This window comes from Budorcas taxicolor, chromosome 11 (genome assembly GCF_023091745.1).
Source record: "Budorcas taxicolor isolate Tak-1 chromosome 11, Takin1.1, whole genome shotgun sequence".
In the NCBI taxonomy this organism is placed as follows: Eukaryota; Metazoa; Chordata; class Mammalia; order Artiodactyla; family Bovidae; genus Budorcas; species Budorcas taxicolor.
The window spans coordinates 162,930,027-162,958,001 of NC_068920.1; the positions used below are offsets into that span (position 1 = coordinate 162,930,027).

Genomic DNA, 27,975 nt, shown 5'->3' on the forward strand with positions numbered 1-27,975 from the left:
ACACACACACAGCCAACCCCCAACACACACACACACACACTCAGGCCCTGCCTGAAGCTGTTCCACCCTCCCACTTGCCTCAATTCACGTGGGGGATGGCCTTGCCAAAGTGGGCGGAGGGGCACCCCCGGGGTGCCTGCACCCACTGCCCATTTGGAGAAGTGGCCGAGGCACCTTGGGGCTGGCCCAGAGAAAAGGCAGAAGACCACCGAAGGGAGGAGGGGTCACCTGCCAAACAAAGGCGGGAGGCCCTCCAACCAGGTGGAAGAAGGGGCCTGCCAGGCCCCAGAAGCCCCCAAAGCGAGGCTGACGCCCAGCCCCTCCGCCGCACTCACCGTGGCGGGGGGCGTTGGGGGCGCACCCTCCGGCTGGGCCTGTGCCAGAGGAACCCCCGAAGGCTCCGCCCCGCCCCCGCCCCGCGGGGGGCCCCCACCCCGGCGCCGCCGTCTCCCCTCCCCCACCCGAGCGAACACGGGAGGGACTGGCTGCTCGGCCCGCGCCCCCTCCCCCGCGGGCGGCGGTGACATCACGGCCACGGCGGGAGGGGCGGCGTCGCGCGCATCACTTCCTCGGCGCCTCCCGCCCGCGAGGACGGACGGACGGACGACGGGCGGGCGGTGGACAGCGGCCCGCGGCCCGCGGACGGGCGCGAGCGTGAGGTTCGCGGCCCGCGGCCCTCGGCTCCCCCGGCCCCATGGCGGGCCCGGCGCCTCCCGCCGCCGACGAGCTGCCCGGCCCGGCCCGGCGCCTCTACTCCAGGTGGGCTGGGCGGGCGGCGGGGACGCGCGGGGACCGGGCGGCGGGGGCCGTGGACGCAGGAGGCGCGAGTGGCCGGCCCGGAACAAAGGCGGCGGCGGCGGCGGCGGCGGCGGCGGGCGCGCAACGTGGCGGGGATGCCCCTCCCAGCCGGCCGGCGGGGGTGGGGGGACGCGGGGTGCCGAAGGAGGGTGTCGGGGGCAGGGTGCCCCAGGGCGGAGGAAGGGGAATCCGAGGGTGGGGGCGCTGGGCCTGCCGCTGACCACCCCCTGGAAACCGGCAAGGGAGGGGCGTCTAGGCGGTGGGCAAGATGGGCCCTTCTCGCCACAGTGTCCAGGGCTGGGAGAAGGGCCCCTTCTCCAGCCCTGCCCTGCCAGCAGCTGGCCTCTAGCACAGCAGGTGTGTGGTGGGGGCTGCCAGGACTTCCCTCCCCAGCCTGGCACCTCCTTCCCACTGCCACAGCACTTGTGGGGAGGGGACCACGGGTGTGTCACGGGTGGGGCCCATCACCCCCCCACCCAACCCACCCACCCACCAGATGCCCCTGCTTCAGCAGATTGCAGCTGGGCTGGGGTTACAGAGCCAGGCAGCTGGGTGGGTGTGTGCCTGCCTAAAAAGGCGCCTGCCTGGGGCGGGTTCCCGGGTGATGCCAGTGGTCCGGGCCCTCTGCCCTGTGCCCATCGGGGATGACGGCGTGGCCCTGCCCCTGGGCCGCGTGCCTGCTTGGTGACTCCCTGCTGGTCGAGGGCGTGCTACAGGTGATGCCCTGGGCCTGGCCTGGGATGGGGAGGGCACAGGCCTCTGAGGGGCTTGCCTTCGTGTGCAGGTGTCTGGCAGAGCAGGGCCGGCACCAGTGCTGGGCAGGGCCTGCTTCCTGGCTGCGGCTCCCGGAGGCAGGCCTGGCTCCTCATGGTCTGGACAGGCCCCCGCCTTGGAGTGACCTCATCCAGTTCCCCCAGCCATCCTTAAGACCTGGGGGGCTTCTGAGTCTTCAAGGGGCCTAGCATGGGCTACAAGGATTCTCCAGCCCAGCCGCAAACCTCTGCCGGGTGCCCCACCGCCCCTCTGTCACCCCCCCACACACCCTGACCTGTGGAATGAGGCCCTGGCAGCCCCTCCCACCTCTGTCTGGTCTGTGCTGCTGGCTGGAGACACAGCCCCCATTGTGTGGTCTCGGGATGGAGCGCTGAGCCCCCAGCCTGACTCCCGGGCCCCACGCAGGGGGAGGAGCGTGCCAGTGGGTTTACTGGCAGCTGACCCCGGAGGCCTGTCCTTGAGGACTCCTGCACGGCAAACCCCCCAACCCCCTGCCCCTGTGGGAATGGGGCCCTCTGCGGGCCTCGTCTGCCCAGGGTGGAGGCCACGTTCTGGAAGAATGGCAGGCGTTGATCTGGCTGTGCGTGTGTGTGCAGGGGAGCTGTGGGTGGAGGGGGCCCCTGGGCGCTTTAGCCTTGGGAAACCCTGCGCGGTGGAGCGTGTGGTCCACGTTGTGCTAGCCTCCCCACTAGGCTTGACCCGGGAGCCTGATGTGTGGGTGGGTACAAGCACAAGGACCAGTGGCCTGGGGGAGCCGTCTGTGGGCAGGGCAGCAGAGCTCAAAGCGAACACCCAAGAGGTCCCGGGTCCTGCCTGGACTTCTTGCAGGCTGAGGGGGGGCATACCTGGCAGAGGTTGGGGGGTATACCTGGCAGAGATGCCGAGCTCATGGGCAGGAGCCTGCTTTCAGGGCCCGTGAGGAGACCCATGGGGATGGGGGTCGGACCTGAGCGTGGCTGGGTATGCACAGGGTCCTTTCTGCTCGGAACTAGCTTCCAGAGGCCACCATAAAGCTGTCCCCTTGGAGCCTGAGTGTCCAGGGAGCCCCGCTGTGGTGTGGGAGCCCAGGGCTGCCTGCAGCCCGGCACGTGGATGCCCCACAGACAGGAGCCATTGGGTCTGAGCACTCCATGGGTGGCTGTCCCAGAAACCCCAGCGTGTGGGGGGCTCCCTGGGGCCAGGTCGGGTCTCCTCTGCCTTGTCCCCGCCCCCGGCCCCTGCAACCTGGTGGCTCCCCTTCCCACACCAACATTCCTGCCTGGGGAGATGAGTCCAGTTCTTACAAAGTGGGTCCTGGATTTGGGCTTCGCACTGGCACTGAGAAGGGACTGAGCGTGAGTGTGTCCACGAGCCCACCATGTCCCGCGGGGGCCCTGGAGAGGGGACCAGGTCAGGTAGGCAGAAGTGGGTGGGGTCTCACCGGAGCGATTAACACTGAGAACCCTGGTGCACTGCCCCTGGGCCTGTTTCCCCGGGGCAGAGGTGTGGGGCGGAGGGCCCCGGGGAATGGGCGGGTAGCCAAGAAGCCCCCACAGTGGGGGAGCCGTGGGCCGTCCTCTTCTGAACTCCTGCCTTCTGTGAGGCCAGCAGCTGAGTGCTCCTGGCAGGGGCTGGGAGAGGAGACTGGGGTAAGGGGCTTGTTAGAGGTGCCCCCACCAGCAGGTTCCCGGATGGGGATGCCATGCCACTGGGCTCCCTGGACGTGTGACCCTCAGGCGCTTTCTGAAGCTGGTGGCAGACACGCCTCTCCCCTTCAGTGCTTCCTGCCTCCACCAGGCCGCCTGTCCCTGCTGTTCTGAGAGCATCCCCAACGCTGAAGGGGAGTCAGTGTGGCTACACTCGGGGGACGGCAGGAAGGGGTCGCGTGGGGGCTCTGGGGCGGCTGCCCAGGCACCCAGAGTGTGGGTGGCGGCCTTGGACAGGAATGACTGCCTTTAGCAGAGAGGGGTCGATGGGGACCCAGCCCCCCGCCGGTGAGCCTCTGCGATGGCGCCCAGGGGACACTGGGCCGTCTGGGGAGACAGGTAGGTGGGGGCCTGTGTGGGCAGAGGGCAGGGCAGTAGGGGCCAGGGCTGACGGCTACTCTCGGACGCTGAGGACGGGTGGGAGGGGTACCAGGGGTGACGTGGTGGCCAGAGCAGCCAGGTCGGCCGCTGGGCGGTCAATAAGCACTTCATTAACTGGTGAGCCAGTGGGCAGGTGGCGGGAGCTTGGCAGACAGTGCCCTGCCTCCTGGCCACTGTGGTCTGGCTGCTGGGAACGCTGACCCTGCTCAACCACTTTGAAGGAGAGGTGTTCCGGGCCGCGCTGGTGCTGGGGAGCGGGTCTCACAGGTGGATGCAGCCCTGCTGGGGCAGGCAGTGTGGTCCCTGAGGCCTCTGAGGCTGTGGGCCCGGTCTCGCCCTAGGCTGTAGGGGACTGTCGGTTAGCAGTTAGGCACCCGCTTAGCCCACGTGGCAAATCCCAGGTGTACGGGCTGCCCCTCTCTGGGTTTGAGGGGTGAGGCTGGTGAAGGGGGAACTGAGACCGCAGTCCTGGGCCCTCAAAGCCCTGGCCGGTCTGGCCCAGAGCCCCAGGGAGCCCCTGTCTCGTGCCCCAGCGGCCTCTGGGTGGACAGGCCTGCTGGGGGCCCTGCTGTCCTGCAGCGTGGTGTCCTGGGCAGTGGACAGGGACAGGCAGGCCGGCTCGACAGGCCAATACTGAAGCGGTGGGCTCAGGGTGCCACAGCTCTAGCGCGTCCCCAGTGGACACGGCTCCCACAGATACCTTCAGGCCTGTGGAGGTGGTGTGGAGATCAGACTTCCAGAACCTTCTTCACTGAGCGAGGAAGGGGGCCTGGCCAGGCTGGGCCGTCTTGCGGGGGCGGGGAGAGGATGGCCTGCAGTGCTGGTGTTGGGGGGCTGCTGCCCCGGGAGGCGGAGGAAGGACCTGGGGTTGACATGAGGGTGCAGAGTCTGGGGGTTCAGCTTATCGGCAGGAGCTGGGCAAGGAGGAGATGGTCCAGGCCCTGTCCTGCCCCTCAGCTGAGCCGTCCCGGGGGTGGACAGAGGCCTCAGGGCCTGGAGGAGGGTGCCCTGTCCTGGACCCCCTGAGAAGCAGGGCCCGGTGTGGATGGGGGTGTGGCTGGCCTCGGTCCTCATCCTCACACCCTTGATCTGCCCACCCAGTGCCCTCCCAGACACCCCTGCCCCGGCCAGAGCAGCAGCGTCTGCCGACCCTGGTAAGCTGATGCTGGCCTGGATCAGTATCCCGGGCGGCTTTGCCCCAGGCCTCCCGCCGCCCCCCTCGCCATCCTGTCTCTGCTCAGACCCAGGTGGTCTTGGGGGTCAGGGCCCACCCTGGCTCTCACTACCCATGAGCCCAGCCTCTCCCTCCCTGTCCCGGATTCCTGCTACAGCCTCGCTGGGCCTCCTCCCTGGCCGAGGCCCGTGATTGAGACAGGCGAGCGACCTGGCAGGAGGGGCTGCCCACGGGGCCGTGGGGGCGGTGGGCAGACAGAGCGCGCAGCAGGGGTGGGCCACTGAGGTGCCCCAAGGGGCCTTGGGCTTCTCCCCGCTGCTCTGCCAGACCGAGCCCCGGGGCTGGGCTTCAGCACTGAGCACCCCCCACCACCGCTGCTCCTCCAGAGGCTCTGCCCTTTGCCCAGAGAGGGTCACTCTAGCCTCCTTATCAGCCACAGCGCTGGAGGAGCTGGGAGCGGGCTGTGAAGGTGGCCCAGGGGCCGGCGGGTTTCAGGAAAGGTGCTGGAGTGGCTGGAGGGTGTCTGCTCATCTCAAGGCCCCAGCCCTGGGTTCCTCCAGGCCCTGCCCCCAGGTGACACTTGAGGCCTGGAGCTCACTCGATGGTCAGGCACTGGTCACCCAGCAGCGTCCCGGAGGCTCAGGGGACTAACAGGGTGACTTGGACCCTGTGCCCCCGTTGACCCTGCTGCAGGCCAGGCTGGGCGCAGGGGCGGACATGGCAGGGGTCCAGGAGGACGGGGCTGGGCCAGGTGAAGACCCTGCCCATCCCAGCTCTGGGGGCGGGGGTGGGGGGCCACTTGCACTGGGTCCTCGCTGCTCCCACAAACCGACCAGGTGCTCCAGGCTCTTTTGTGCTGTGTGGCCGGGTTCTGGCCCCGAACCAGCCACAGGGCTGGGGGGCAATAAGAGTCTAGGGGCGGGGGGTGCTGGTGCTGTGCTGCCCCTGCCGGCTGTGTGCCAGCCCCTGAGGGGAGCATGTGGACAGGCTCCCTTGGGGCTCCTGCCCACCCGCCCTGCTGACGGTGCTGATCCCAGCTCTGAGCCGCCCTTGATCCTCTGATCCGCCACAGGCCCTGGGAGGCTGTGGAGAACCTGCCAGAGACCTGGGGTGTCCGTGGGAGCCCGCTGCCAGGGGGCGAGGGTGGGGGGCGGGCAGGGGACCCCGCGGCCGGCACACAGCCAGGACCAGCTGGCCGGGGAGGAGGTCAGAGCCCCCCGGCATGCCGGCTGCTGCCCCCGAGGGCCCACCCGCGGCCCTGAGCTTGGCCGAAAAGGCCGTGTGCAAGGTGGTGTACGGCGCCCCGCGCCCGCGCCCGCTGCTGCTGCCTGTGGGCCTGGAGCTGTGGCTGTATGTGCAGAAGATGCGAGACCTGCGGGGGAAGAGGTGTGGCGGGCAGGCGGGTGGGCGGGCACCTGCAGGAGCGGGGGCGGGGCTCCTGGGACCCCCCCTGCCTGGCGCCTCCCCAGGAGGAGGCCTCCCCGCATTGGCACTCCCAGAGACGGCCACACACCCTGGCATCGCACCCCTGTGCCCTTGATGTCTAGGTCCAGGGCCCTGCCCGCTCCAGAAACCTCTGAGCTACTGCTGCTGTGTGTCTGGGCAGGGAGGGGGCAGCTCCTGTGATCAGATCAGGGTCAGTGCCCGCGGGGCTCCGGAAACGCCCACGTTTTAGACCCTGAGTCCCCGGGAAGGAGAGGGCAGCTGGCCATGTGGCAAGCAGCTGGGCAGGGACAAGCAGGCCTTAATTAAGGAGGTCCCATGCATGGCCCTGGCGGTGGGGGTGCCGCTGCCCGTGGGCAGTGACGTGGCGTCTGGAGGGCAGGGTGCTCGGCGAGGCGGGTGTGTTGTCAGCGGGACACGCTGATGGGTCTGACGGCCGAGTCTCAAGGCCGGGTCCCTGACCTCCGGCTCTCAGAGGCTGCGGGGCTCTGGTTGAGTCTCGGGGAGGCTGGGAGAGGGCTGGGTCCCCAGGTGCAGGCCCTGCACCCTCCAGGAGAGGATCAGTGACCCCGACGTGGGGGGGTCCTGGGGAATGCCTTGAGCCTGTGGGGTGCAGGGCACAGGGCTTGGCTTCTCTGGGGGTTCGCAGCTGCGTCCCGGCCTGTTCTCGAGGTGTCACCTGGTTTTCTCAACGACTCAGGGGCAGCACGAATGGGCACTGTGATCTGTCTCAGAGGGGCCTTTGGATAGGGCGGTTGAGAAGCACTGGCCTAGAAAACGTTGCCTGATTCTTAGGGAAATACGTTGACTCCCCGGTAACTCCTGGTTGTTGCTCAGTCCTAATAAGGTGGGAATGAGTTCGGGGGTGCAGCGGGCTGTTTGGCGAGCACACTTTAAGTTACTCTTCCACGAGCTCTGGCGACACGTGAAGGCAGTGGGAGTAAGGGGATGGGGACGGGGTCTTGAGCCGCCTCCCACCTTTCCGGGGCGCACTTTTGTGGGCCGTCTCAGTGGGGTGGGGCGGCAGGAGCCCCCGCCCTTTGTTTAGGCCCCCCGCCAAGACTCCTTCTGTGCCTGCCACCCCCCTGTCCCCCTCTGGCCCCAGGGCAGGACATCGGCTCAGATGCAGCCTTGCCCCCAGAGGTTAGGAGGTTCAAGAGCTTGGAGGTTGGGCCCCACCACTCGAGGACACAGGACAGGGAAGGGGCTGGTATCGGCTTTCACCGATGTGGCCCCAACTGTCTCGTGACCCCATGAGCCTCCTGTTCTCAGCGGGCATCAGGGCCCGCCCCAGGCCGCTGTGGCCCCTCTGGAGGGTGGCGGGCGGCGCCCGGCCCAGGGGCAGCCCCTCCGCCCAGCAGCCAGGAGCCGGGCCGGAGGCTGTGTCCTCCAGTTGCAGGGGTGGCTGCAGCTGTGCTCATGCCGTCGCCCGGCAGTTGGGGTCCTGGGCTTAGGGACGGGGGCGGGTGGGGACGGACAGTGAGGCTCTGGCACAGTGAGCCACACAGCGTGCCGGTCTGGGGGGGTGGGCTCGCTGCCCGACCCAGAGCTGGCTCTGTTCGTTCATCCAAAGGGAGCCGGGCCCCAGCCGTCCGGGGGGGCCCCGCAGTGGGAGGAGGAGCCAGGGCCCCAGGCCTGATGGCGTTACCGGGCCCGCTGAGACCCCTGACCCGTCCTCTGCCCAGGATGGAGGCCTCGTGCCTAGAGCTGGCCCTGGAGGGTGAGCGGCTGTGCAAGGCGGGAGACTTCAAGGCGGGCGTGGCCTTCTTTGAGGCCGCCGTGCAGGTGGGCACCGAGGACCTGAAGACGCTGAGTGCCATCTACAGCCAGCTGGGCAACGCCTACTTCTACCTGAAGGAGTACGCGCGGGCGCTGGAGTACCACAAGCACGATCTGCTGCTGGCCCGGTGAGCGGCCCGACCCCGCCCATTCAGGCCCCGCCCCCGCCCCGCGCCACCGCGGACCCCGCCCATTCAGCCCCCGCCCCGCCCCCGGCCCGCGCCGAGCGCCTGCCCCGCCCATTCAGGCCCCGCCCCAGCCCCGCGCCCCCGCGAACCCCCACCCATTCAGCCCCCGGCCACACCCCGCCCCGCTCCACCGCGGACCCCCGCCCATTCAGTCCCCGGCCCCACCCCCGCGCTCCCACACGTCCCCCTTTCCCAAGGTCTCCAGTCTCCTCTGGCCTCCAGAGCTTCCCCCCGCCTGCTGACCCTCCCTGTCCACTCCCAACCCCCGTCCCCAGACCTCCCAGGCAGGGCCGGGCTTCTACGTTCTGAGCACCTTGGCCGCAGGCCTCCCCCTCCAGCCCTGAGCCGTGCTCTCGGGACCAGCCAGCGGGGGGTGCCCGTGTGCGCTTGCAGAGCTGCCACGGGGTGAATTCCCATCGCGAGGCTCCTGGCGTTCCCGGCCTTGAAACTGGGCTTCACCAGGGCCTCCCCGAGACCTGACCTGGCTGACGGGTGATCCTGGGCTGGGCCTACCCGCCTCGGGACCCCCGCCCAGCACCATCCCAGGGACTGTAGGGCGCCCCCGGTCCTCAGAGGCCCTCACCCGGGTCTATGCTGGGCTCAGTCCTGAGTTCGGCCCCTCACTCCTTTCTGCTGCCCTCCAGGACCATCGGTGACCGCATGGGGGAGGCCAAGGCCAGTGGGAACCTGGGCAACACGCTCAAGGTGCTGGGCCGCTTTGATGAGGCCGTCGTCTGCTGCCAGCGGCACCTGGACATCGCCCAGGAACAGGGGGACAAGGTGGGCAGGCGGCGCTGGCCGGGCGCCCCAGCTGGGACTGGGCCCCAGAGGACACCACCCAGGGCCCCAGGCGCCCTGGCTGGGAGGAAGACGGGGGATGGTCCCTGTTCAGAAACAAGGGCGCTTCTGGCTCACGTGGAGGCCGTGGGGCTGAGTCCTGGGCCCCCGTTTTCCCTGTCTGCTCCCCTCTCACCGACCTCCCTGCTGAGTCCAGCGATAGTCCCCATCGCTCCTGGGCCAGGGGGCGGCGGGGGTGGAGGTGGCTCTGGGAGGAAGCCTGGGCAGAGAGGCTCTGCTGAGCCCCTGATGGCTGCTCAGTGTCCTCCCGGTGACCTTGTGGGGTCAGCGTCCCTGCCTCTGTACAGATGACGTCACTGCCGTGGGAGGGCTCCACTGCGGAGAGGTCACAGACTTGGCCCGGTCCCCCTTGGAGGTGGCAGAGCTGGAGTCCTTATCCGGGGTGTTAGAGGGGTGACCCGGGAGGGACAGACCCCTCCTTACGACCCCTACCTTAGTGTTTGGACAAGGTGATGCCCTTGTGCTCGTAGCCCCAGGGGCAGGGAGGACCACAAACCAGGCCGTGGGAATACCAGCTCTGCGCGCAGGGTCTGGGCGCCTGGCTCCTTGGGACTGCGGCTTTGGAGGCAGCCCCGGTCTCGGTGTCACCCCCAGGTCGGGGAGGCGAGGGCTCTGTACAACATTGGCAATGTGTACCACGCCAAGGGCAAGCAGCTGTCCTGGAGCGCCGCGCAGGACCCAGGGCACCTGCCACCTGCTGTCCGCGAGACGCTGCGCCGGGCTTCCGAGTTCTACGAGTAAGCAGAGCGGGCGGGGCCCCGGGTGGCTCCCCTCCCCACAGCGCCCACCCCTGGCCTCCTCGGCGCCCGAAAACCAGAGTCCTCGAGCTCAGCACTGAGACGCTCCCATTAAGGGGCATGACCCCCGGGGGCCACGGGCTCAGCATCCTCCGGCCTGGACGGGCGGCAGGGCGTTGCTGGCGGGGATACGGCTCACCCGCACTCGGCCTCCAGGAGGAACCTGTCCCTGGTGAAGGAGCTGGGTGACCGGGCGGCCCAGGGCAGGGCCTACGGCAACCTGGGCAACACCCACTACCTGCTGGGGAGCTTCACGGAGGCCGCGACCTTCCACAAGGAGGTGAGCAGGACGGCGGGGCTGCCCGCAGCCCCCTTGCTCCGTCTGGGCCGGGTGCCGGGGCTCCTGGGTTGCACCCTGGGCATGCGGATGCCAGGCTGGCTATGCTGGGCAGGGGGGCAGCGCCTGCCACCGGCAGCAGGTCCCGGGCTGCCCCGTGACCACCTCGGGCCTTGCGTCTGCGTCCCCAGCGCCTGGCCGTCGCTAAGGAATTCGGAGACAAAGCAGCGGAGAGGAGGGCCTGCAGCAACCTGGGCAACGCCCACGTCTTCCTGGGGCGCTTCGACGTGGCCGCCGAGTACTACAAGTAGGCAGCCCCCGCCCGGCCAGGGGGTGGGCCGGGCAAGGGCGCCCGCGTAGCAGCCAGGGAGGCGCCCCCCCCCCCCCACCCACCCAGCCCCCGCCACAAGGCCTGCCCGCTCAGCCCCCGCCACAAGGCCTGCCCGCTCAGCCCCCGCCACAAGGCCTGCCCGCTCAGCCCCCGCCACAAGGCCTGCCCGCCTGACCTCCCTGGGGCCGGGCAACTGGTAGAGCCCAGAGAGGCCCCCATGGGATCCTGGGGCTGGATCCGCGACCCCCCCCATCCCTGTCTACCCCTTGGAAGGGGGCTTGGGGAGCGCAAGCAATGTGCTGGCCCCTGGCGGAGGGGAATCCTGGAACCCTCCTCCCTTCCTGGGTGACCCCCTGCCGCCCCACGCCGCCCCCCCTCCCCAGGAAGACGCTGCAGCTGTCCCGGCAGCTCAAGGACCAGGCGGTGGAGGCGCAGGCCTGCTACAGCCTGGGCAACACATACACGCTGCTGCAGGACTACGAGCGCGCGGCGGAGTACCACCTCCGGCACCTGCTCATCGCCCAGGAGCTGGCCGACAGGTGTGCGGCGGGGACGCGGGCGGCGCACGCCCTCGGGGGCTCCGACCGCCCCCTCGGGCCCCAGGCCGACCACAGCAGCCTGTTGGCCCGCTGGTCTGGGTCTGAGCCCCGCTCTGCCTCTGACCACCAGGGGACCCACCCCCCTGGGGCTCAGCCTTCTGCCATAGGTCAGCTGCGCTGCCCACCGGGAGGGACTGGGGAGACCCCTGGGCTCTGGGCCGGCTGAGCCCCAGTCCCTGGCCCGTTGCCCCCTTGAACAACACCCGCTCCCCTCCCGCCTCCCTCTTTCCACATCTGTGTGCGAAGAGACAGACCGACTGACAAGACCCCTAAGCTCACAGCCGCTCGTGCAGGTCTGGGGTGGGGGTAGCGGCCACAGCAAGAAAGCTCAGAGTCCACAGGCCAGAGCCCCTCGTGGTTAGAGGAGAGGAGGGGTCTCCCAAAAAGCCGCCCTGCCAGGAGGCTTCACAAGGGGCCGTGGTTTTTCTTTTGGGTGACGATGTCTTGGAAGTAGTCCGAGGCGAAGGCTGTAGATTGTAAATGTACGTAGAGCCGCTGAATTGTGCACTTTACGGAGGTTGAGGTTATATTACTTTTACCTCAATTTAAAAATTAATGAGCCAAGGAAATGAAGTTGCTGCCACCACCAGGGTGAGAGCCTCACCGGCCACCTGGGGGTGGTCGAGGCCACACCTGGACCACCCACCCTCCCCATCCTTTACCACCTCCCATGGTGGGGGCCCTGACCACCTGGAGGCTAGGGGCTCGGGACGGTGGGACTGAGTGGGCAGGCTGGCAGGCCTGGCGGGCAGATATGGACTCAGTTTCCCTCCCTGGCAGAGTGGGCGAGGGCCGGGCGTGCTGGAGCCTGGGGAATGCCTACGTATCCATGGGGAGCCCAGCCCAGGCCCTGACTTTTGCAAAGAAGCACCTGGAGATCTCCCAGGAGGTGAGCCGGGCCTGCCCTGCCCTCAGCCCCCAAGCCTGCCCTTCACCAGCGTTGGAGCCCTCCCCCGGCCCCTCCTGGCGTTGCCTGCAGACATCTGGGCCATGTGCCTCTGTGTGCCCTGAACTTTTTCCTGGCGGTCACCATCTCCTGCGAAGGGGCCCCGCCACTCCGTGACTTCAAGGGCCTAGTGGCCCCTCCTTTCCTGCAGCCAGACGGTCGGGAGGGGGCAGCAGGGGCTCATTCTCGCCCCTCTGAGTGTCAGTGTTGCCTTTGGAAAGCCACCCTCCGCTGCTTCTGTCCCTGCCGGAGCTGCACCAGGCTGGGCCTCGGCATGCCTGCGCCCAACACCTGAGTGGAAATAACCTGCCAGGGGCAGTCCTGGGCATGAAGGCACAGCCACTCCGCGGGGAGGGTCTTCTCCTGGGACTGCTCAACCAGGCACCTTCCTAGGGAAGTGGGCCTGTCCACCCAGGCCCTCCCACCGTGGTCAGGGTCGCCTCTGGGTTGGTGGGCATGGGTGGGCCCTGGCTCCCGGCTGGCCCTGCCTCGCCTCACCCCTCCCGGTCCTTGGCCCCCACCCCTCCCCTGGGAAGCAGCCCCAGGTACAGAGCCAGGTCCCCTCCCTCCCCAGTGCTGCCCAAACCCACCACCGCCCCACGTCCAGGGGCGGGCAAGGCCCTTAGGTGTCCAGGAGGTGGGGGGCGGGCAGGGGAGCTTGGGTCAGGGGAGGGCCTGGGTGGGGGGCCCTGGAGCTGCACTCGGGTCCCCCGCCCGCCTTTCCTGTGTCCTGCTCGCGGGTAAGCACAAGACCTCCCTGCCACGAGGGTGCTCGCCAGGGCTCCGGGGGATGTGAGGCTAAGAAAGGCTGCCTGCCCACGGGAGGGCTCCACGTGGCACAGCTGGACTGGGCTGTGGGGGGCTGTACCCACCCTGGGAGACCACCCCTCTGGGCGTTGGGGGGGCCCGGTGCCCTTGGAGCCCTGGGGCGGCGGCGGTCCTGTAGGGGCCTGCTGACCCGGCCCCCCTGGCTGCAGGTCGGGGACCGCAGCGGGGAGCTCACGGCCCGCATGAACGTGGCGCAGCTGCAGCTGGCTCTGGGCCGGCTGGCCAGCCCGGCGGCCACGGAGAAGCCAGACCTGGCCGGCTATGAGGCCCAAGGTGAGTTACGGGCCAGAGTGGGAGGTCCCATGGCCCCCGCCCCAGGCTCTGACCTCAGCTCGGGTGCAGGGGCCTGGGAGGGCAGGGATTGGCAGGTGGGCTGCCAGCAGTCGGTGGACACTCGCTCATGCTGGGGGGCTCGGTGGGGTCTGCCCCAACACTGGAGAACGTTTAATGGAGCTGCCAGGTTAGCGATGGGGTCCCTCAGAAGGTGTCGAGCCCCTATCCCCAGGGTGTCAGCCTCTGAGGCCCATTACCCGCCTGTTCAGGAGCTCACAGTGGGGGGTGGGTGAACGACGGGGTGCCGGGGGCAAGTTGGATCCAGAGATGGAAAGTGGTGACGGACAGACGGGGTCTCTGCGGGGCCAGGGGGCCCAGGGCCGGTCCTTTCTGCCTCTGGGGCAGCGAAGGCCTGGGGTTACCCTGAGTGAGCCCCCCAGGTTTATCACCAGGGCAGGTATGAGGATGGGGAGGGGGGCTTCTCCCTGGCTGCCCCCCTTCCCTGAGACTGAGGAATGTCTCCAGGCAGGGGGCTGGGCCTGGGGGAGGGCTTCTTGTAGGGACAGAGTGGGGACGGAGCTGCTGGAAGGAGGGAGAGGGGCCCAACCAGAGGCTGGATGCCAATCACCTGAGGCCGGCTGATGGCCGCAGAGCCTGTAATCTCACTGGCGGGCTCGCCCCGTGTAGGTCAGTGACACTCCCCCAGGCAGAGATTAGTAAGTGTGTGTTGGGGGGCAGAGGGCAGGGGGGTCAGGAAGGGGAGAGGGGAGGGGAAAGGCAGGGGGAGGGGTGGCTCTCAAGTTTCCGGGGAGTCTGGCCCCCGGTTCCTCGTGGCTGGGCTCCCCAGGTGCCCACCTGCCCTGGCCCCTGAAGCTCCCTGGCCCGTCTGGCTGCGGTACTGGGTCTCCGGGGTTTTGGGCTGTAACACTGGGGTGTTCGTGACAGTGGCCAGTCTGGAAGCCGGGGACACGCGTTGCCCTCTGTGATGGAAGGGAGGCAGCAGAGGCTCTGAGACCCTCCGCCGCCCTCGTTCTGGGGGCGCTGTGGCCGGTGAGGGTGGGGAGCAGTGTGGCCCCCCTCCCCTCGTTCCCCACCCCATCCCAACCTGTGCACGCTGACGTCTGCCCCGCAGGCGAGGTCTCCCCAGGGTGGCAGCTCTGTCCAGGACCCCCTGGCACGCTTGGCCCTACAAAACCGCCCTCTGGGAACCCCAGCGGCGGGTGGGGGCAGGGCCGGGCCCAGCATCTCGAAGGACTCCCCCGGAGGCGCGGCCCAGTGGCCGTCCGCTCTCCTGGTGTTTTCCTTCTCCGGGCAGGCAGAGGAGAGGGGGCCGCGGGGTGGGGCGGGAACAAGGCGGCCTCTGTCCTCCCGGAGCCTGCTCCTCTGCTCTGCCCGGGGCCAGACCCTTCCCCGCCAGGGCCCCCGGAAGTCTCCTCCCCCCAGGCCGCCAGCTCCTGGCCGCCAGCAGACGCTGGATGAGGCCGTCCTCCTGGGAGGACGGCAGCAGGGCCCAGGCCTGCGGAGGCAGATCGGGGGCCCGGGGATGCCACTGCTGGAGGCAGGCCAGCACCCTGAGTCTAGGCAGCCCCGGAGGAGACCCCGGATCCGGTGAGACTGGTTGGGGGGGCGGGGGCCGCAGCAGGGCTGTCTGCAGGAGTGGCATCGTGTGTTCATTTACTCATTCACCGGTTCATTCCGGGGCACGCTGAGCGCCGGCGGTGGTCTGGCCCAGTTTCCGGAAAGCTGGGAGACCATCTTCTGGGAACTGTCTTGGGCACGGGGAGTGTTGGGGGGGACAGCTGCAAACCCAGAGCTTGGTAGTGGGGGGGGGTGCAGCCAGCCCTGGTGGAGGGGTGTCCTCACAGGAAGAGGGAGACCCTGGCCTGGGTGGGGGGACCGGCCACAGCCCTTGTGGTGGGTGTTGCCTCGTGACACCGGTGAGGCCTGTGGTGGTGCTGGGCCTGGTGGTCACCGGCCGGCTGGGCCCCAGGCCTCAGGGCCTCTCCTCCCAGCCTCGATGAAGGCAGGGGCACAGTGTGCAGCTGCAGGCCCCAGGGCCAGCTGGGTTCAGTCCGTGTGACCCTCACGGCCCTCTCTGCCCCCACCCCAGCAAAGAGGTCCCAGAGCCGGTCTGGGTGGGCAGGGCTCCGCCTTGCTGCCGATGCCCCGGGTTAGGGTCTGTCCTCCCCAGGGGCCTGGTGTGCCCACCCCTGCCCATCTCAGCAGGGTGCCCGGGGGGTGGGGCACGGTGGGCAGTTTCCTGCACCCCCGGCGGCATGGTTGCTGCACAGGACGAGGGAGTCAGTCCCGAGCCCTGGGGGGCTGCCCACCGGCCCCTCTGCGGAACGCCCACCCGGCCCACCGCCCCAGCTTGTGCCTGCCACAGTCCCCTCACCCTCTGGGCCCTGCTCGTGGTGCCCTGGCCCCAGAGCCCCAGAAGTCCCTGGACACTACGCCCAGCCATTTCTGGAGGCGGGGTGTACGTCGGTGTCACACCTAAGTGACTGCTTAGGCTGCGGGCTCTGGCCCTGGCTGACCAGGTTACCTCACTGAGCCACCGTGTCCATGTCTGAGAAGCGGGCTGGCTGGTCATCCTGGGAAGGTGGTGGGCGGGGACAAGGGCATGACTCACGCCCTGGGAGGGCTGAAGACCAGCCCTCTGTCCGTCGGCGTTCAGCAAGTGGCCTGCAGCCCACGCAGGCTCCCGTGATGGACAGACCAGGGCCGTGGGCCACGGGCGCCTGCCTGTCCCTGTGTCTGTCTCCTCTCCGGCTCCTCTCAGCCTGGCCTCTAGGGCTCTCCAGGTGAGCCTGCCCTGTCACCCGCCCCACGCGGGCCCGCCTGCGGCCCAACGGCCCATCCCGCTCTGGCTCGCCCCCCGGGGCTCTGCGGCCTTCTCCAGGGTGTTGCCTTGTCTTGAGCTCCCATGTCCATGGTCCTGGAGGGTGGCTGGGACCTTCTTTGCCAAGGACAGCCCAGAGGGGACAGTGCATGAAGCTGCACGTGGCCTCACACAGTAGGCGCTCAGTAAACGCTGGCTACTTGTTCTATTCTTAAAGTATCTGCTACGTACTGGGTCCTTTCCGAGTCTGCGGGCCGCAGCAGCGATAAAAAGCGACCCGTGCAGAAAGCCAGTCGTGCTTCAGGTGCTCTGGGGGCTGGCTGGGGGCTGGGGCGGGGCGGGGTGGAGGCATCCGCAGGTACAGCAGGAGGTGAGCCACGCAGAGGCCGCGGTCACGGCCAGCTTGAGCCTTGTAAGGAAGCCCACAGACAGGGTGGCCTGCCAGCAGACACTTACTCCTCAAGGTTCTGGGGGTTGGGCGTCCAGCAGTGAGGTGTCCACGTGGTGGGGTTCTGTGGGGGGGCCTTGTCCTGCAGCGCAGATGAGGTACGGGTGGAGCTGAGTGTGTGGAGGGGCTGTGCCCCCCGGGGGCCTCTCTGTCTGCTGTGAGCCTCAGTCACCCTCACTACCTCCCAGGCCCCGCTGCCTGGACCATCGCCTGGGAGTCTGGGGCTTCAGCATATGAAATCTGGGGGACCCAAACTTTCAATCTGTACACGACATTTGAGTGAAGACGTGAAGGAGGGCAGGGAGGGTGCCCAGGGCTTGGGGAGGAACCGCAGCCTGGGTGAGGGAACAGCCGTGCAAAGGCCCCGGGGCAGGGGAGGGGGTGGGGGTCTCGTGGACCTCGTATGAGTCCCCAGAACTCTGGGGCTTCTCTCAGGCCCTGGCATGGAGGAGGGACCACGGGGCAGGGCTGGGAGGGCGGTTCCGGGCGGACTCTGAAGGTGGAGCCGCCAGGAGCGGGGAGTGGACGCAAGCACGGAGCCAGGGGCCCTGGGCTGGGCAGCTAACAGACTTGAGAGTTGGAACAAGGAGTGTCGAGATGCCCGGTAGGGACAGAAACGAGGGTGAGGGGCTCAGACTGGGTGGCGGTGGGCAGTCCTCGGGAAGTTTTCCAGCCCCAACCCCCGGGTGGGCAGGGCAGAAAGCCAGCCAGCGGCGCCTGAATGCCCCCAGTCAGGGCCGGCTCAGCCCTAGGACCGTTGGAAGTGCCGGGTTCAGAATGCGCCGTGCAGACAGAGGGTGCATTTAGCCCAGCCCAGCCAGAGGGCTTTCCGCCCGCCATCCGCATGGGCCATGAGGGGGCCTGCCCCGGAGCCGGGCGCGGCTCAGAGGGGCCGTTGGTGGTGGGGGCCGGGGCGGGACAGGAGCAGCTGTGCGGGGCTGGGGCCCGGTGTCCAGGATGGGGAAGCCGCATGGGGCCTCGAGGGGGTCCGGTGAGGGCAGCTGAGAGCAGGCCCCGCCGGCTGGGGTGAGTAGGCGCCTTGGGATGGGGGTCCCTCTGGCTCTGTTCACTCCTTGTGTGGGCGTGGTGGGCAGCGGGGTTCCCCTCTTTCTGCTCCTCTCCTTCAGCCGTGGGCCGAGGCTGTGCCCCTCTGGCTCGGGGCCTGGCTGAGGCCCACCGGCCAGCGGCTATTTTCCATAGGGGCAACAGCAGGCCTGGCCTGACCAAGGGGGCTGGGCAGCAGGGCTGGGGGCTGGCAGCTGGCCTGGTCCTAGGCCTGCGGACACCTTGGCATGGCTGGTCGGGCCGTGGCGGCCACTCCCTCCCCAGCTCTCAGACGGTGGCCACAGATGCCCCTCCAAGGACCCCTGGCATCACCAGCCCGGCCGGCATGTTTCTTGGCCTTTGGGGAACGGGGGTGTGGGGGTCGGGGTGGCTCCTTCCACCCCTGGGGGCCAGGGCGGGGAGGAGGGCACGGCAGTCCAGCCGCCGCCTCCAGCTGCTTCGGGACGCCTGCCCCTTCCTCGTGAGGCTCCAGACGTTCCATTTGTTCAGTCTGGACTGGTCTGGAAGACTGGCTGCCAGAGTCGGCTCCCCTCTGGGTACCATGTCTCCCACGGAGGGTGCAAGTGCAGGAGACAGGCCCAGGCTTGGGGTCGGGGGTGCCAGGCTGGGGGCTCCCGCAACGAGGGGCTGGATGGCGTGGCCTCCGAGTCCAGCTCCCCTCGCCTTGCCACAGGTGTCCGCAGGGCAGCTCAGCTTCACAGGGAGCCGGGTGCTGTGGGGTTCAGAGGGCAGCCCACCACATCTGTGACTGCGACTCAGTGGGCATCTGAGACGGCTCCCCTGCACTGGGGCCGGGCAACATGCCGACCTGCCTGTCTGACTGTGAAGGAGGAGGAGGGCGCCCAGCTCCACAGGGTGTTAACAGGTCCAAGGCCAGAGACGGGACCCCCAGAGTGTCCACCAACACCCGAGGCCTTGCTTGCCCCTCGCCCTGTACTTCCTGGGCTCATCCGGCCCGGCCCTCAGAGGCGAGCTTGCTTGGCCCCCCGGGAGGACCTGGGCTGTCTGCCTTATGGGCAGGGTGCAGGACGCGGGAACCGCAGAGCAGAGGCTGAGGCCCGCGGCTGTGCAGACGCAGGAGGGGCGTCCCAGGGGAGGGAACAGTGGACACAAAGGCCGGTGGGGAAGAGCCAGGCCCAGAACTCGGTAGGAAGCTGGAGCGCGGGGTTGGGGGCCAGCAAGCCAGACTCTGCCTGGCTCCTGTGCGGTCAGCGCCCTCTGGACACCTGGGTACTTGTCCAGGTGGGGCACGGAAGTCGTGTGGACATTGCGCTGGCCCCCACGTGGGTCAGGAGGTGGGAGCTGTTGGTCCCTAGCCTCCAGGCCAGCTGACCTCAAAGCCTGGGCCTGGTGCCAGCTGATCGGGCCTGCTCTCTTGCAGGAGCCAGACCCAAGAGGACGCAGAGGCTGAGCCCGGAGACCTGGGACCTGCTGAGACTACCCCTGGAGCGGGTGCGTGGGGACCTGTGGCAGCTGAGGGACAGGGTGTGACCAGCCCGGGGGTGTGTGTGGAGCTTATAAACGCCCGCTGAGACTCCTGCCTGCATCCAGTCCATGCCAGGGGAGGCCGGCGTGCCCTCTGTGGCTCAGGACCCCGCACAGGCCCCACCCCTGCCCAGAGGGGCCCCTGGAGGCCCCACGGCTTCCATGGGCTCCCTTCACCACCCCCTCGGTCCCGCCAGCAAGGCTTGACCCACCCAGGGTCAAGCCGCGGTCCCTAAACGTGGCAGAACCCCCGCGGCCTGGCCAGCCCCCGCCCCTGTCTGCTCGCAGGTAGAACAGTGGGCCCTGGCACTCTGGACCCCCAGGGGAGGGTGCTGTGTGGCCCTGGAGCCGTGGCCTGCCCTCTTGGAGCCTCTGGTTCCCACAATGGACTGGACGCTGGTCTCCATTACGGACAAGGCTCAGGGCCTCCCACGGTCACCCAGCATTCAGCCCGGGAAGGTGGGCGTTGGTGGGGGGAGTCTGAACTCCTGCAGCACCGCCCTGCCTCTCCTTGCCCCCTGGCCACCCGGGCCCCTTGTGTTCTCTTCCCTTGGGCACCCGAGCGCCTCTGCCGGGGTCGGCGACCCTCTGCGCCCCGCGCTGGGGAGCGCTGGTTCGAACCGCTGGCCATACCCAGCCTTTCTCCCTCCAGGAGCAAAATGGAGACAGCCACCACGCGGGGGACTGGCGGGGGCCCGGCAGGGACTTGCTCCCTCTCCCCGTGAGGAGCAGGAAGTACCAGGAAGGGCCCGACTCGGCTGAGAGGAGGCCGCGGGAGGGCGGCCACTCCCCACTGGACAGCGCGGACGTCCGGGTGCAGCTGCCTCGCACAGTAGGTGACCCCTCACCGGGCGCTGACGGAGCCCCTGGGGGGTCTCCACTGCCCACCCTGACCCACCCGCCTGGAGGCCGGGCTGGGGTCTCTCCACGGGCTGAGGAGGTCGTGGGTCTTTGCTGACCCCTGGCTCCTGGTGGACACAGGTCCTGCTGAAAGGCCAGGGCACTCAGTGCGGTGTTGACTCACTGGCCGGACGGAAGCCTCACTACAGGGACCACAGGCAGCCCAGGAGGGGTCTGCAGGACAGCTTGGGGTGCCGCTCAGGTCCTCGGGCCCAGTCAGCAGCCCCGTCCTGGGGACACAGCGTGCAGAGATGGATGGACAGGGGCCGGGTGGACAGATGGACGGGGACAGACGGGGGTGCGGGGGGAGGGGCAGGCTCCTTGCTGCCGGGCAGGCGTCCCGCTGTGCCTGGGCGCCTAGGTGGCCTCCCCAGGCCCTCGGGGTCTGGTCAAGGTGCAGGAGGCACAGAGGGGCACATGCCCCGAAGCGTGCGGGTTCAGAGGTCAGCCTGGAGCCCTCCCCCCACGCAGAACCCCTAGGTCCAAATCTCTGAGAATTAGTCTAAAAATAGTTCCTTCAGGGGTTTAGTCAGCGCCTCCCAGCCTCCGCAGGCCGTGGGCGCTGTGTTGGGTGTCCTTAGGTGCTTTGCACCCATCTTCCCACGCGCCTGGGGCGGCCTCCGCTGACCCTACCTCACCCCAGCCCTGCTGGGCGGCTGGCCGACGGCCACATCTGTGTCCGTGGAGTGGGATGAGGGAAGGGCGCGGGGCCGAGGAAGGTGCTGGGACCCCTGCTTGGGGCTCCGTCAGGCCCCAGGTGAGAGGGCCTGCTTGCTGCTGACGCTGCCTGTGGGAAAGGGGCCGGCCCTGGCCCTCCCCTCGGCCCCTGGGGCAAGGATGTTGTCCCCGGCGCAGCAGTGACTTCGGGGTCTGACTAGGTGTGGCTGCGTGTGGTCTGAGAGGCCCAAGTATTTGTCCTGGGGCAGGGGTTTGGAAGCAGGGCCGTGTCAGCCCTGAAGGTTGGGGGCATTTTGGAGTAGCCCACCCAGAGAGGGGTGGGCAGAACAGGACCCGGTCGGGGAGCCACGGTGGGCTCTGGAGCAGGAAGGCCTGGCCTGCCCCACCGCCTGGCTTCACCCAGGACTGCACGTACCAGCTGATGGTTGTCCGGGCTGTGAGACGGGGGCTGAGGGCGGGGGCAGAGCCTGCACCCCAGCTGCTTAGCAGCACCCCTGCCCCCACAGCAGGAAGTGCAGAAACTAGTCTGACTCTCGAGAACCCTTCAGCCACACCTACCTCCCTACACAAAGGCAGTTTTGGAAGGCGTCCCCAAGAGGCATCTGAGCCAAAGCCATACACCCCACCCTCCCATGTGGGGGCCCCAGAGCCTTGGGCCCCAAAGGCAGGACCTGAGGAGGCGAGCACAGGCCGCCCAGTCACAGCCCGGCCGACCTGCCTGTCCACTGGTCCAGCCGCTCCGTGCACCTGCAGTCCTGGGACCCCTTCTGCCAGACAGGTGGCTGCTGAGGGGCAGGGTGTCACGGGTGCCTGTTCACCGCAGCCCTGGAGGGGACCCAAGCCCCTGGGAGGGAAGGAGATGGCCTGAGGGCTTCCAGCAGGGAATGGTGGGCTGGGATTCTGAGCCAGGGTCAGCCCCCGACACCCCCCGGTGGGGCTGTGTAGAGGAGAAGGTGGGGCTGCAGGCCGAGGCAGTGCCCTTGAAGAAAGATCCCACGACACGAAGTTCAGAGCTTGGCTTCTTGGGCTGGAGGCCCGGACGCTGATAGGCTGAGCCTCGTGTCCAGCAGGCACCCGAAAATAGGCAGCCTTGGAGGGCCGGTCTGCACGGCAGCTCTGAGCCCTCAGTGGGGGGGGCCGGACAGAGGGGCCCAGGAGGGCGTTCTGCTGTGCCCATCCCGTCCTCGCCTCTCCTGCGGGGCTCACGGCTGCCTCCCCAAGAGGCCTTGGGTGGTCGACCCCAGGCCAGGCGGACACTGACCCCAGAGTCCTCCAAGAGCAGAAAGGGATGCCCCCCTGCCCAGGGCAGCAGGAGGCTGCTCTGGCTGAGTCTTAGTCTGAGGCCGGGCAGAGGTCGAGGGGTCTGCTGTGTGGGGAAGCGACTGGGCAGGGCCCCCCCGAGACCCAGGACAGGGAAGGGCCCCACCCTCTGTCTCTTCCCTGCACTGGGCCGGCTCAGGCAGGAAGCAGGGGCTGCTGTCCGCGGGAAGGTGCTCCTGACAAGTCCCACCCCCACCCCGCTGCAGTGACCGCCTGAGGCTCCAAGCTCAGGGAGATCCATCTCTGAGTGTTTACGGACAGTGTGTGCATGTGTGAGTGTGCATATGCGTGTGTGTGTGTGCATGTGCGTGTGGCCCATTTCTGAGTGTTTATGGAGAGAGAGAGTGCATGTGTGTGTGTGTGCCCGCGCGCCCCATCTCAGTTTTTACGGAGAGAGTGTGTGTCTGTGTCTGTGTGTGCATGCAGCGGGGGTGGGCGGGGACGGGGAGGTGCCCTCGCCCTGGGGCCTATTTAAGCATCAGGCTGACAGGGCCGGGTGGGTCTGGGCAGAGAGGCGGCACTGGGTTCTGCAGGCAGGGCTGCCCAGCAGGGACCCTGGCTTCCTGCCCGGGCTCCACGTGGTCCTGCGCCCCAGTCCGCCTGGCTGCCACTGGATCAGCTGTGGATCCACGTGAGTGTGGGGTCCCCAGCGCGGTGGAGGCTCATGGCCTCCGGGAACTGGACTCAGGTGGCCAAGCGATCCCCGCCTGGGGGCCGGGGTGGGTGGATGGTCAGCCAGTGCAGTTCCCCGGGGGGCCGGCGCCGTGGGGCAAGTCCAGGGCATCTGGCCCCCGCCCTCCGTCCTGGGCAGCTGGCCCAGTGGGAGGGGGCCACCCGGGCTAGGGGTGGGGAGGATTCGCGCCACCAGGGCTGGCTCCTTCCTCCCAGGGAGAAGGTGGGCTGACGCTTCTGCAGGAGGGGCTGGAGTGGGGCTCAAGCAGGCCTGACTCCTGGATAGAAAGACCGAGTTGGGCTAAGGAGAGCGTGGGGGGCGCCCAGGTCTCCAGGTGCGTCCTGCTGGAGCAAGGCTCTGTCCCGAGGGAAGGGCATGGGCCTCCCTCTCCGCCTGTGGCCTCAGTCCAGCAGTGCCCAGCACAAGAGGTGCCTGCCCTTCACAAGTGCTCCTGGGCTCCGGGGGAGGACAGCTGCCAGGCCCCGGGCTGGTCCCGGGTTCTGGGCAGAGGTGGCTCTGGCGTGGCTCCTGGGGAGCCCGGCTTGGGATGGTGCCGTGGAACAGCCGGGAGGGGCCCCCTCTCAGCCCAGCCCTGGCCGAAATGGAGGAGCCTTCAGCAACCTGCCCCCTCCAGGTGCCTCCCTGGAGTCTGAGCTTCAGCCTGTGGGAGGCTGGAGGAGCGTTGGGGGCACACGTGTCCAGTGACGTGGACCCCTGGGTCACCCCTCTCCTGGGAGGGGCCTGTCATCGTTCACCCGGGCCGTGGTTCACCTGGGAGACCCAGCCGGGGCCAGAGGCCGGGCTGGGGGTTGGGAGCACCAGCTGTCCCCTGCGGTGGGGCGGGGCTGTGCTCAACCCTCACCCATCAGCCCAGGCCCCCCCGCCCCCTGCAAGCAGAGCCCTGTGCGGAGCCCTTTTCAGTTCACGTTTGGACCCCAGCCCCTGGCCGCTCTCTGCAGGTCCCCAAGGCCCTGACGGGGTGAAGCCAGTCCCCCAGCCAGGGCCCTTCTGGGCCCGTCGGCGTGAGCTGTCCCTTCCCTCCAGGCTCCATGAGCACCCGCAGGAGAGCAGATCCCTGCAAGGCAGGACTCCAAACTGTACCCCCAGCCTTAGCTCTGGGCCTGCCCTGATCACGCAGGGGGCAAGGAAGGGGGTAACCTGAGAGCCTGAGCCTCAGCAAGGTCTCCTCGAGAGCCACCCGTTTGGCTCCCGCCCCGCCCCGCCGCGCCCACGTCGGCCAGTGGACGAGCCTGGGTCTCAGCAGGCTGCGCTCCAGGACTGAACTTCCTCCCCGTGAGAGGGACAGGCGATGGGCTGTCCAGAGCGCCGGGGGTCCTCCATTTCCAACATGCCCTCCACAGAGTATACTGAGGCCAGTGGAAGTGGGCTTGCCCAAGGCCCCCTGCCAGGTGGGACTCAGCCTGCCTCAGTGACCTGGTCTCACGCCTGTCCATCTCGTCCCACCCCCAGCCCAGAGCCATGGCCCTGGACCTCCCATCCCGACCCCACCAGGGGGCCTTCTCACCCCAGCGTTGGCGCTCACTGGTACACACTGATGCCCACCGCGGGCATCTGCCCCAGGACTCCAGCCTGGCATCCCGGCTCTTGCCCTGCCCCAACAACCCAGAGCAGACCCCGGGCCGCTGCATGCACCCCTTGGCCAGTGCTCGGAGGAGGGGGCTCAGGGATGATGGCACCACGCCCCTAGCCTGACCTCAGCCCCAGCCCAGGGTCCTGGCCCCCACCTGAGCTGTCCTCTGGGCCTGCCCACCAATCGGGAATTTTATAAACGGGTCCAGAGTGCGGCTGGGGTGGAACACACACGCCCTCAGCTCCCCCAGGTCGGGTTCCTTGCCTTTGGGGCTGGCACCTCCTGGGTCACTGGCAGGGCCCTGGCACCTGGAGTGTATGGAGCGGCCGTGAAGGCTCCCTACCTGCCAAGGGGTCTAGTCCCTCACCCACTTGCTCGTCTGTTCGTTTAGTGGACAGTGGTGAGCGCCAGGCTGGGTGCCAGGGCTCCAGAGGCACACAGGCACAGGTGGCGCTCACTGCAGGGGACAGACAGGAGTGCCTGGGGGGGGGCTGGGGCACAGGGAGGCTGCTGGCAGGTGGCGGTGACCGCCAGTGCGGGGAACGGTGCTGGGGGCGCAGGGCTGGCGAGAGAGGAGGGTCTGGACCTTGGTCCGAGCCGAGCAGCCCCCCGGCCGTGTCCGGGGGTCCATGCGGGACAGCAGGACCACCCTGTGGCTGGCCTGGAGCCAGCGCTGACTGCCCGCCCGGCCCGCAGAGCATCCCCCGGGCCCCGTCCTCCGACGAGGAGTGCTTCTTCGACCTGCTGAGCAAGTTCCAGAGCAGCCGCATGGACGACCAGCGCTGCCCCCTGGAGGACGGCCAGCCCGCGGCCGCTGAAGCCACAGCCACCCCCACCCTGGAGGGTCGGGTCGGTGAGTCGGCCCCCACCCTGCTGCAGGCTCCGAGGGCGGGGCAGGCCAGCTGCAAAGTGCCCCATGTCACTGGGAGCCCCAGGCTGCAATCCTTTGAAACCTGTCATCCTCCCGTCCCCCGGGACTCGCCGGGTCATGTAGGGAGTGGGCGTGGGAGGCTGGGCTCTGTGTTCTCCCCTCCCTGGGGGGGCCCTGGCAGAGCTGACTGAGAGCAGCCGGGGTCTGGGGTCGGCAGAGGCGCTCTCGGGGGCCCCTGGGCGGGGTCCCTGCCTCCCCAGCCTGACCTCTGGCGCCCTGCAGCCCAGCCCTCGCTGACGGCCTCCCCACAGACCGAGGAGTTCTTTGACCTCATCGCCAGCTCCCAGAGCCGCCGGCTGGATGACCAGCGCGCCAGCGTGGGCAGCCTGCCTGGCCTGCGCATCACCCACAACAACCTGGGCCACCTGCGTGGTGATGGGGACCCCCAGGAGCCAGGGGACGAGTTCTTCAACATGCTCATCAAGTGCCAGGTGGGCCTGCAGCCCGGGGTCTGCCCCCACCCCATCTGCGCCCCCTCCCGGGGTTAGCCCAGGCCCCCTCCTGGCTGGGGCCCTGGTCCCTCTGTCTCAGGGTGTTTTGGGGGAGCAGCCCCCCCTGGCTGGCTCAGCCAGTGTTATCAGGTGCCCGTGGGTGCTCAGCCCTGTGGGCCCTTCCTGAGCCCCCTGAGAAGGTCACCACGGGCTCAGGAGTCGAGCTGGAGGGAATCACCGGGCTCCCGGGGTCGTGGCCTGGGGTACCCCACCAGCCATCCACCTCTGGATGGAGAAAACTGAGGACCAGGCTGTACCTCTGAGTGCGGAGGACATGAGGGGTCCGGCCACCCACGGGTCCAGGCAGGGGTTTGGCAACCCCCAGGGAAGTGGATGGGGAGGGGGCAGCCCCAGCGCCCGTCCGCCCCACCCATGCAGGAAGCTGGGAAGTTTCCAGATGCGACATTCAATCCCACAGAGGAGAGGACAGCGCCGCCCTGGGCGAGTCCGCGGAGCCTCCAAACCGGCCCCTTCCGAGAACCCCCGAGCCCCCCGCCCACATGCACGCGCGCTCCGGGGACTGCACCGGCTCCCAGCCCTTCTGCGCCAGACCCTGCAGAGAAGCCCTGCTGCCCCCTGGGCCCCCTGACTCCACGGGGCCCTGGGGAGCTCCGTGCTGCCCTACCCTGTCCCTGCGGCTGGAGAACACCCCAGGCCTGGGGGCCTCAGGAGCAAACCTGGGAGGCTGCCTGCACAGCCCTATGTCCAGCCCTGCCACACCCCACGGCTCCCTGCATGGGCTGTTCTGGGTCCTGGCTCCCAGGTCTGTCTCTGGAGCTGATGCCCAGGGAGGCCCAAGGTGGCCCGAGCGGCTCTCAGGCTTGAGCGGGCACTGCCACCGGATGGCGGCCCCTGCTCGGAGTGGTCCCTGAGGTGCCTGAGCCCTGGGCTGGGGCCCCGAAGGCTGGGGACAGAAGGCACCAACCTGCGTGTCTATATCTGCCCAGTCCTCCAGAATCGATGACCAGCGCTGCCCGCCCCCGGACGTGCCACCCCGCGGCCCCACCATGCCCGACGAGGACTTCTTCAGCCTCATCCAGAGGGTCCAGGCCAAGCGGATGGATGAGCAGCGGGTGGACCTCGCCGGGAGCCCGGAGCAGGAGGTGGGCGGGCCCCCGGAGTCCCGGCAGCAGTGCCAGCCCGGTGCCAGCTAAGGTGCCCGCAGCCAGGCCTGCCCCCCACCCCCCAGTCCTGGACGGGGCTGGGGTGGGGTGTGCTCACCAACATCCAGGATGCTCACGGCCCCCTCCCCACCAAGAAGCCTCCCTAGGCTGCGGCTGAGGGCAGGCTCTGAGCCATGCGGCCCCGCCCACTGCGCCGGACGCCGGGCACCCAGCCCCCTCTGTGCCCCCTCCCAGGGCAGCAGGCTCAGGCCGGGGCTCGCTCCTGTCCTGCGCCCGCCCCACGCGGTACGTGGCTTCCCGCAGCCCTGCCCTCGCCCTCGCCCTGCCCCAGGCCGGCCTTCAGCATGTCGGCTCCAAAGCCCAGGTGCTGTCCGGATCCTCTCCACTCTCTCCCTGCCCCCTGCCTGGCCAAATGTGAAGCCCCGCTGCCCACCCCCCCCACCCCCAGAGACGTCTCTGAAGCCTCCTCTCTGGGGCCACCAGTGACGGGCATTTCTGTTTTCCGGAAGCTGGCCCCGGTGTGCTGAGCACAGGCGTGCCCGCCCCAACTCAGCCTCACCCCTGGGAGGGCCCCTCCCAGGCCCTGTCCCGCTTTCTGCCGGGGCTGGAGGACGAGGACACACGGAGACTTGGCAAGCCTGCAGCCTGAGAGGGCAATGCCCCCCCCCAACGCGGGTCTCTGGGCCCCACCAGGCATGTCATCATGAGCCCACAGGGTTGGGAGGCCTGCCACCTTCCTCAACTCCAAGCCCAGGAGCCCAGGAACTGAGCTGGCCTGGTTCTGGGCATACCAGCTGGCAAAGGTCCACCCCACTGGCCATCAGCAGGGCGGGTGGAGCAGCCAGCCCCCCCACCCCGCAGGGCGAATGACATCACCCCCTTCTGCGGGGTGAGCCGCCCTAGGGGTCGGGCAGAAGACAGGCCCCTTGGGAGACCGCCACCATCACGGGCACAAGGGGGCCCCTCCTCTTGGGTGGCACTCTGCCCAGCCCCAGGGTCCTGCTCGGCAAGTGCAAGGAGGCCACTGCACCCCTGCTCCTCTGTACAGCCTGGGGAGCTCGGGGGGCCTCCAGTGAGGTGGGGTGGTGGGTGTGGGGCCGGAGGGCAGGGCTCGACCAGCCTCATGCCTGAGGGTAATGTGTATTTATTGCTCACACGTGTTTGCCATGTTGTCAGTGGGTCCTTTCCAGCCCAAGAGGTACATTTGTTCTTGTTTTTCCTGAAAAAATAAAAGTCTGCCAAGTGGATGTCATCTGTGTCGGGATGAGAGCTGGCGAGGGTCTCTGTCCTCCTGGG

General features: G+C 68.6%; 1 protein-coding gene across 1 annotated transcript; it reads left to right on the plus strand.

The window, feature by feature from the left end:
• Window positions 1–682: 682 nt before the first annotated feature.
• Window positions 683–27,708, plus strand: GPSM1 (G protein signaling modulator 1). The gene is made up of 14 exons (XM_052648604.1): window positions 683–759; window positions 7,941–8,162; window positions 8,867–9,002; window positions 9,675–9,817; window positions 10,034–10,157; window positions 10,346–10,461; window positions 10,869–11,024; window positions 11,865–11,973; window positions 13,008–13,131; window positions 18,868–18,938; window positions 19,624–19,803; window positions 24,830–24,986; window positions 25,287–25,495; window positions 26,503–27,708. Exons 1-14 carry the CDS (start codon window positions 695–697, stop codon window positions 26,707–26,709), a joined length of 2,019 nt encoding a protein of 672 aa, XP_052504564.1. The 5' UTR covers window positions 683–694; the 3' UTR covers window positions 26,710–27,708.
• Window positions 27,709–27,975: the final 267 nt, after the last annotated feature.

Bases quoted from the DNA above. Each gene is read 5' to 3' on its own strand.
- GPSM1 (XM_052648604.1), top strand. From the start codon at position 695: ATGGCGGGCCCGGCGCCTCCCGCCGCCGACGAGCTGCCCGGCCCGGCC. The intron at 11,025-11,864 runs GTGTGCGGCGGG...CCTCCCTGGCAG, and splicing joins GCCCAGGAGCTGGCCGACAG to AGTGGGCGAGGGCCGGGCGT. The intron at 11,974-13,007 runs GTGAGCCGGGCC...CCCTGGCTGCAG, and splicing joins ACCTGGAGATCTCCCAGGAG to GTCGGGGACCGCAGCGGGGA.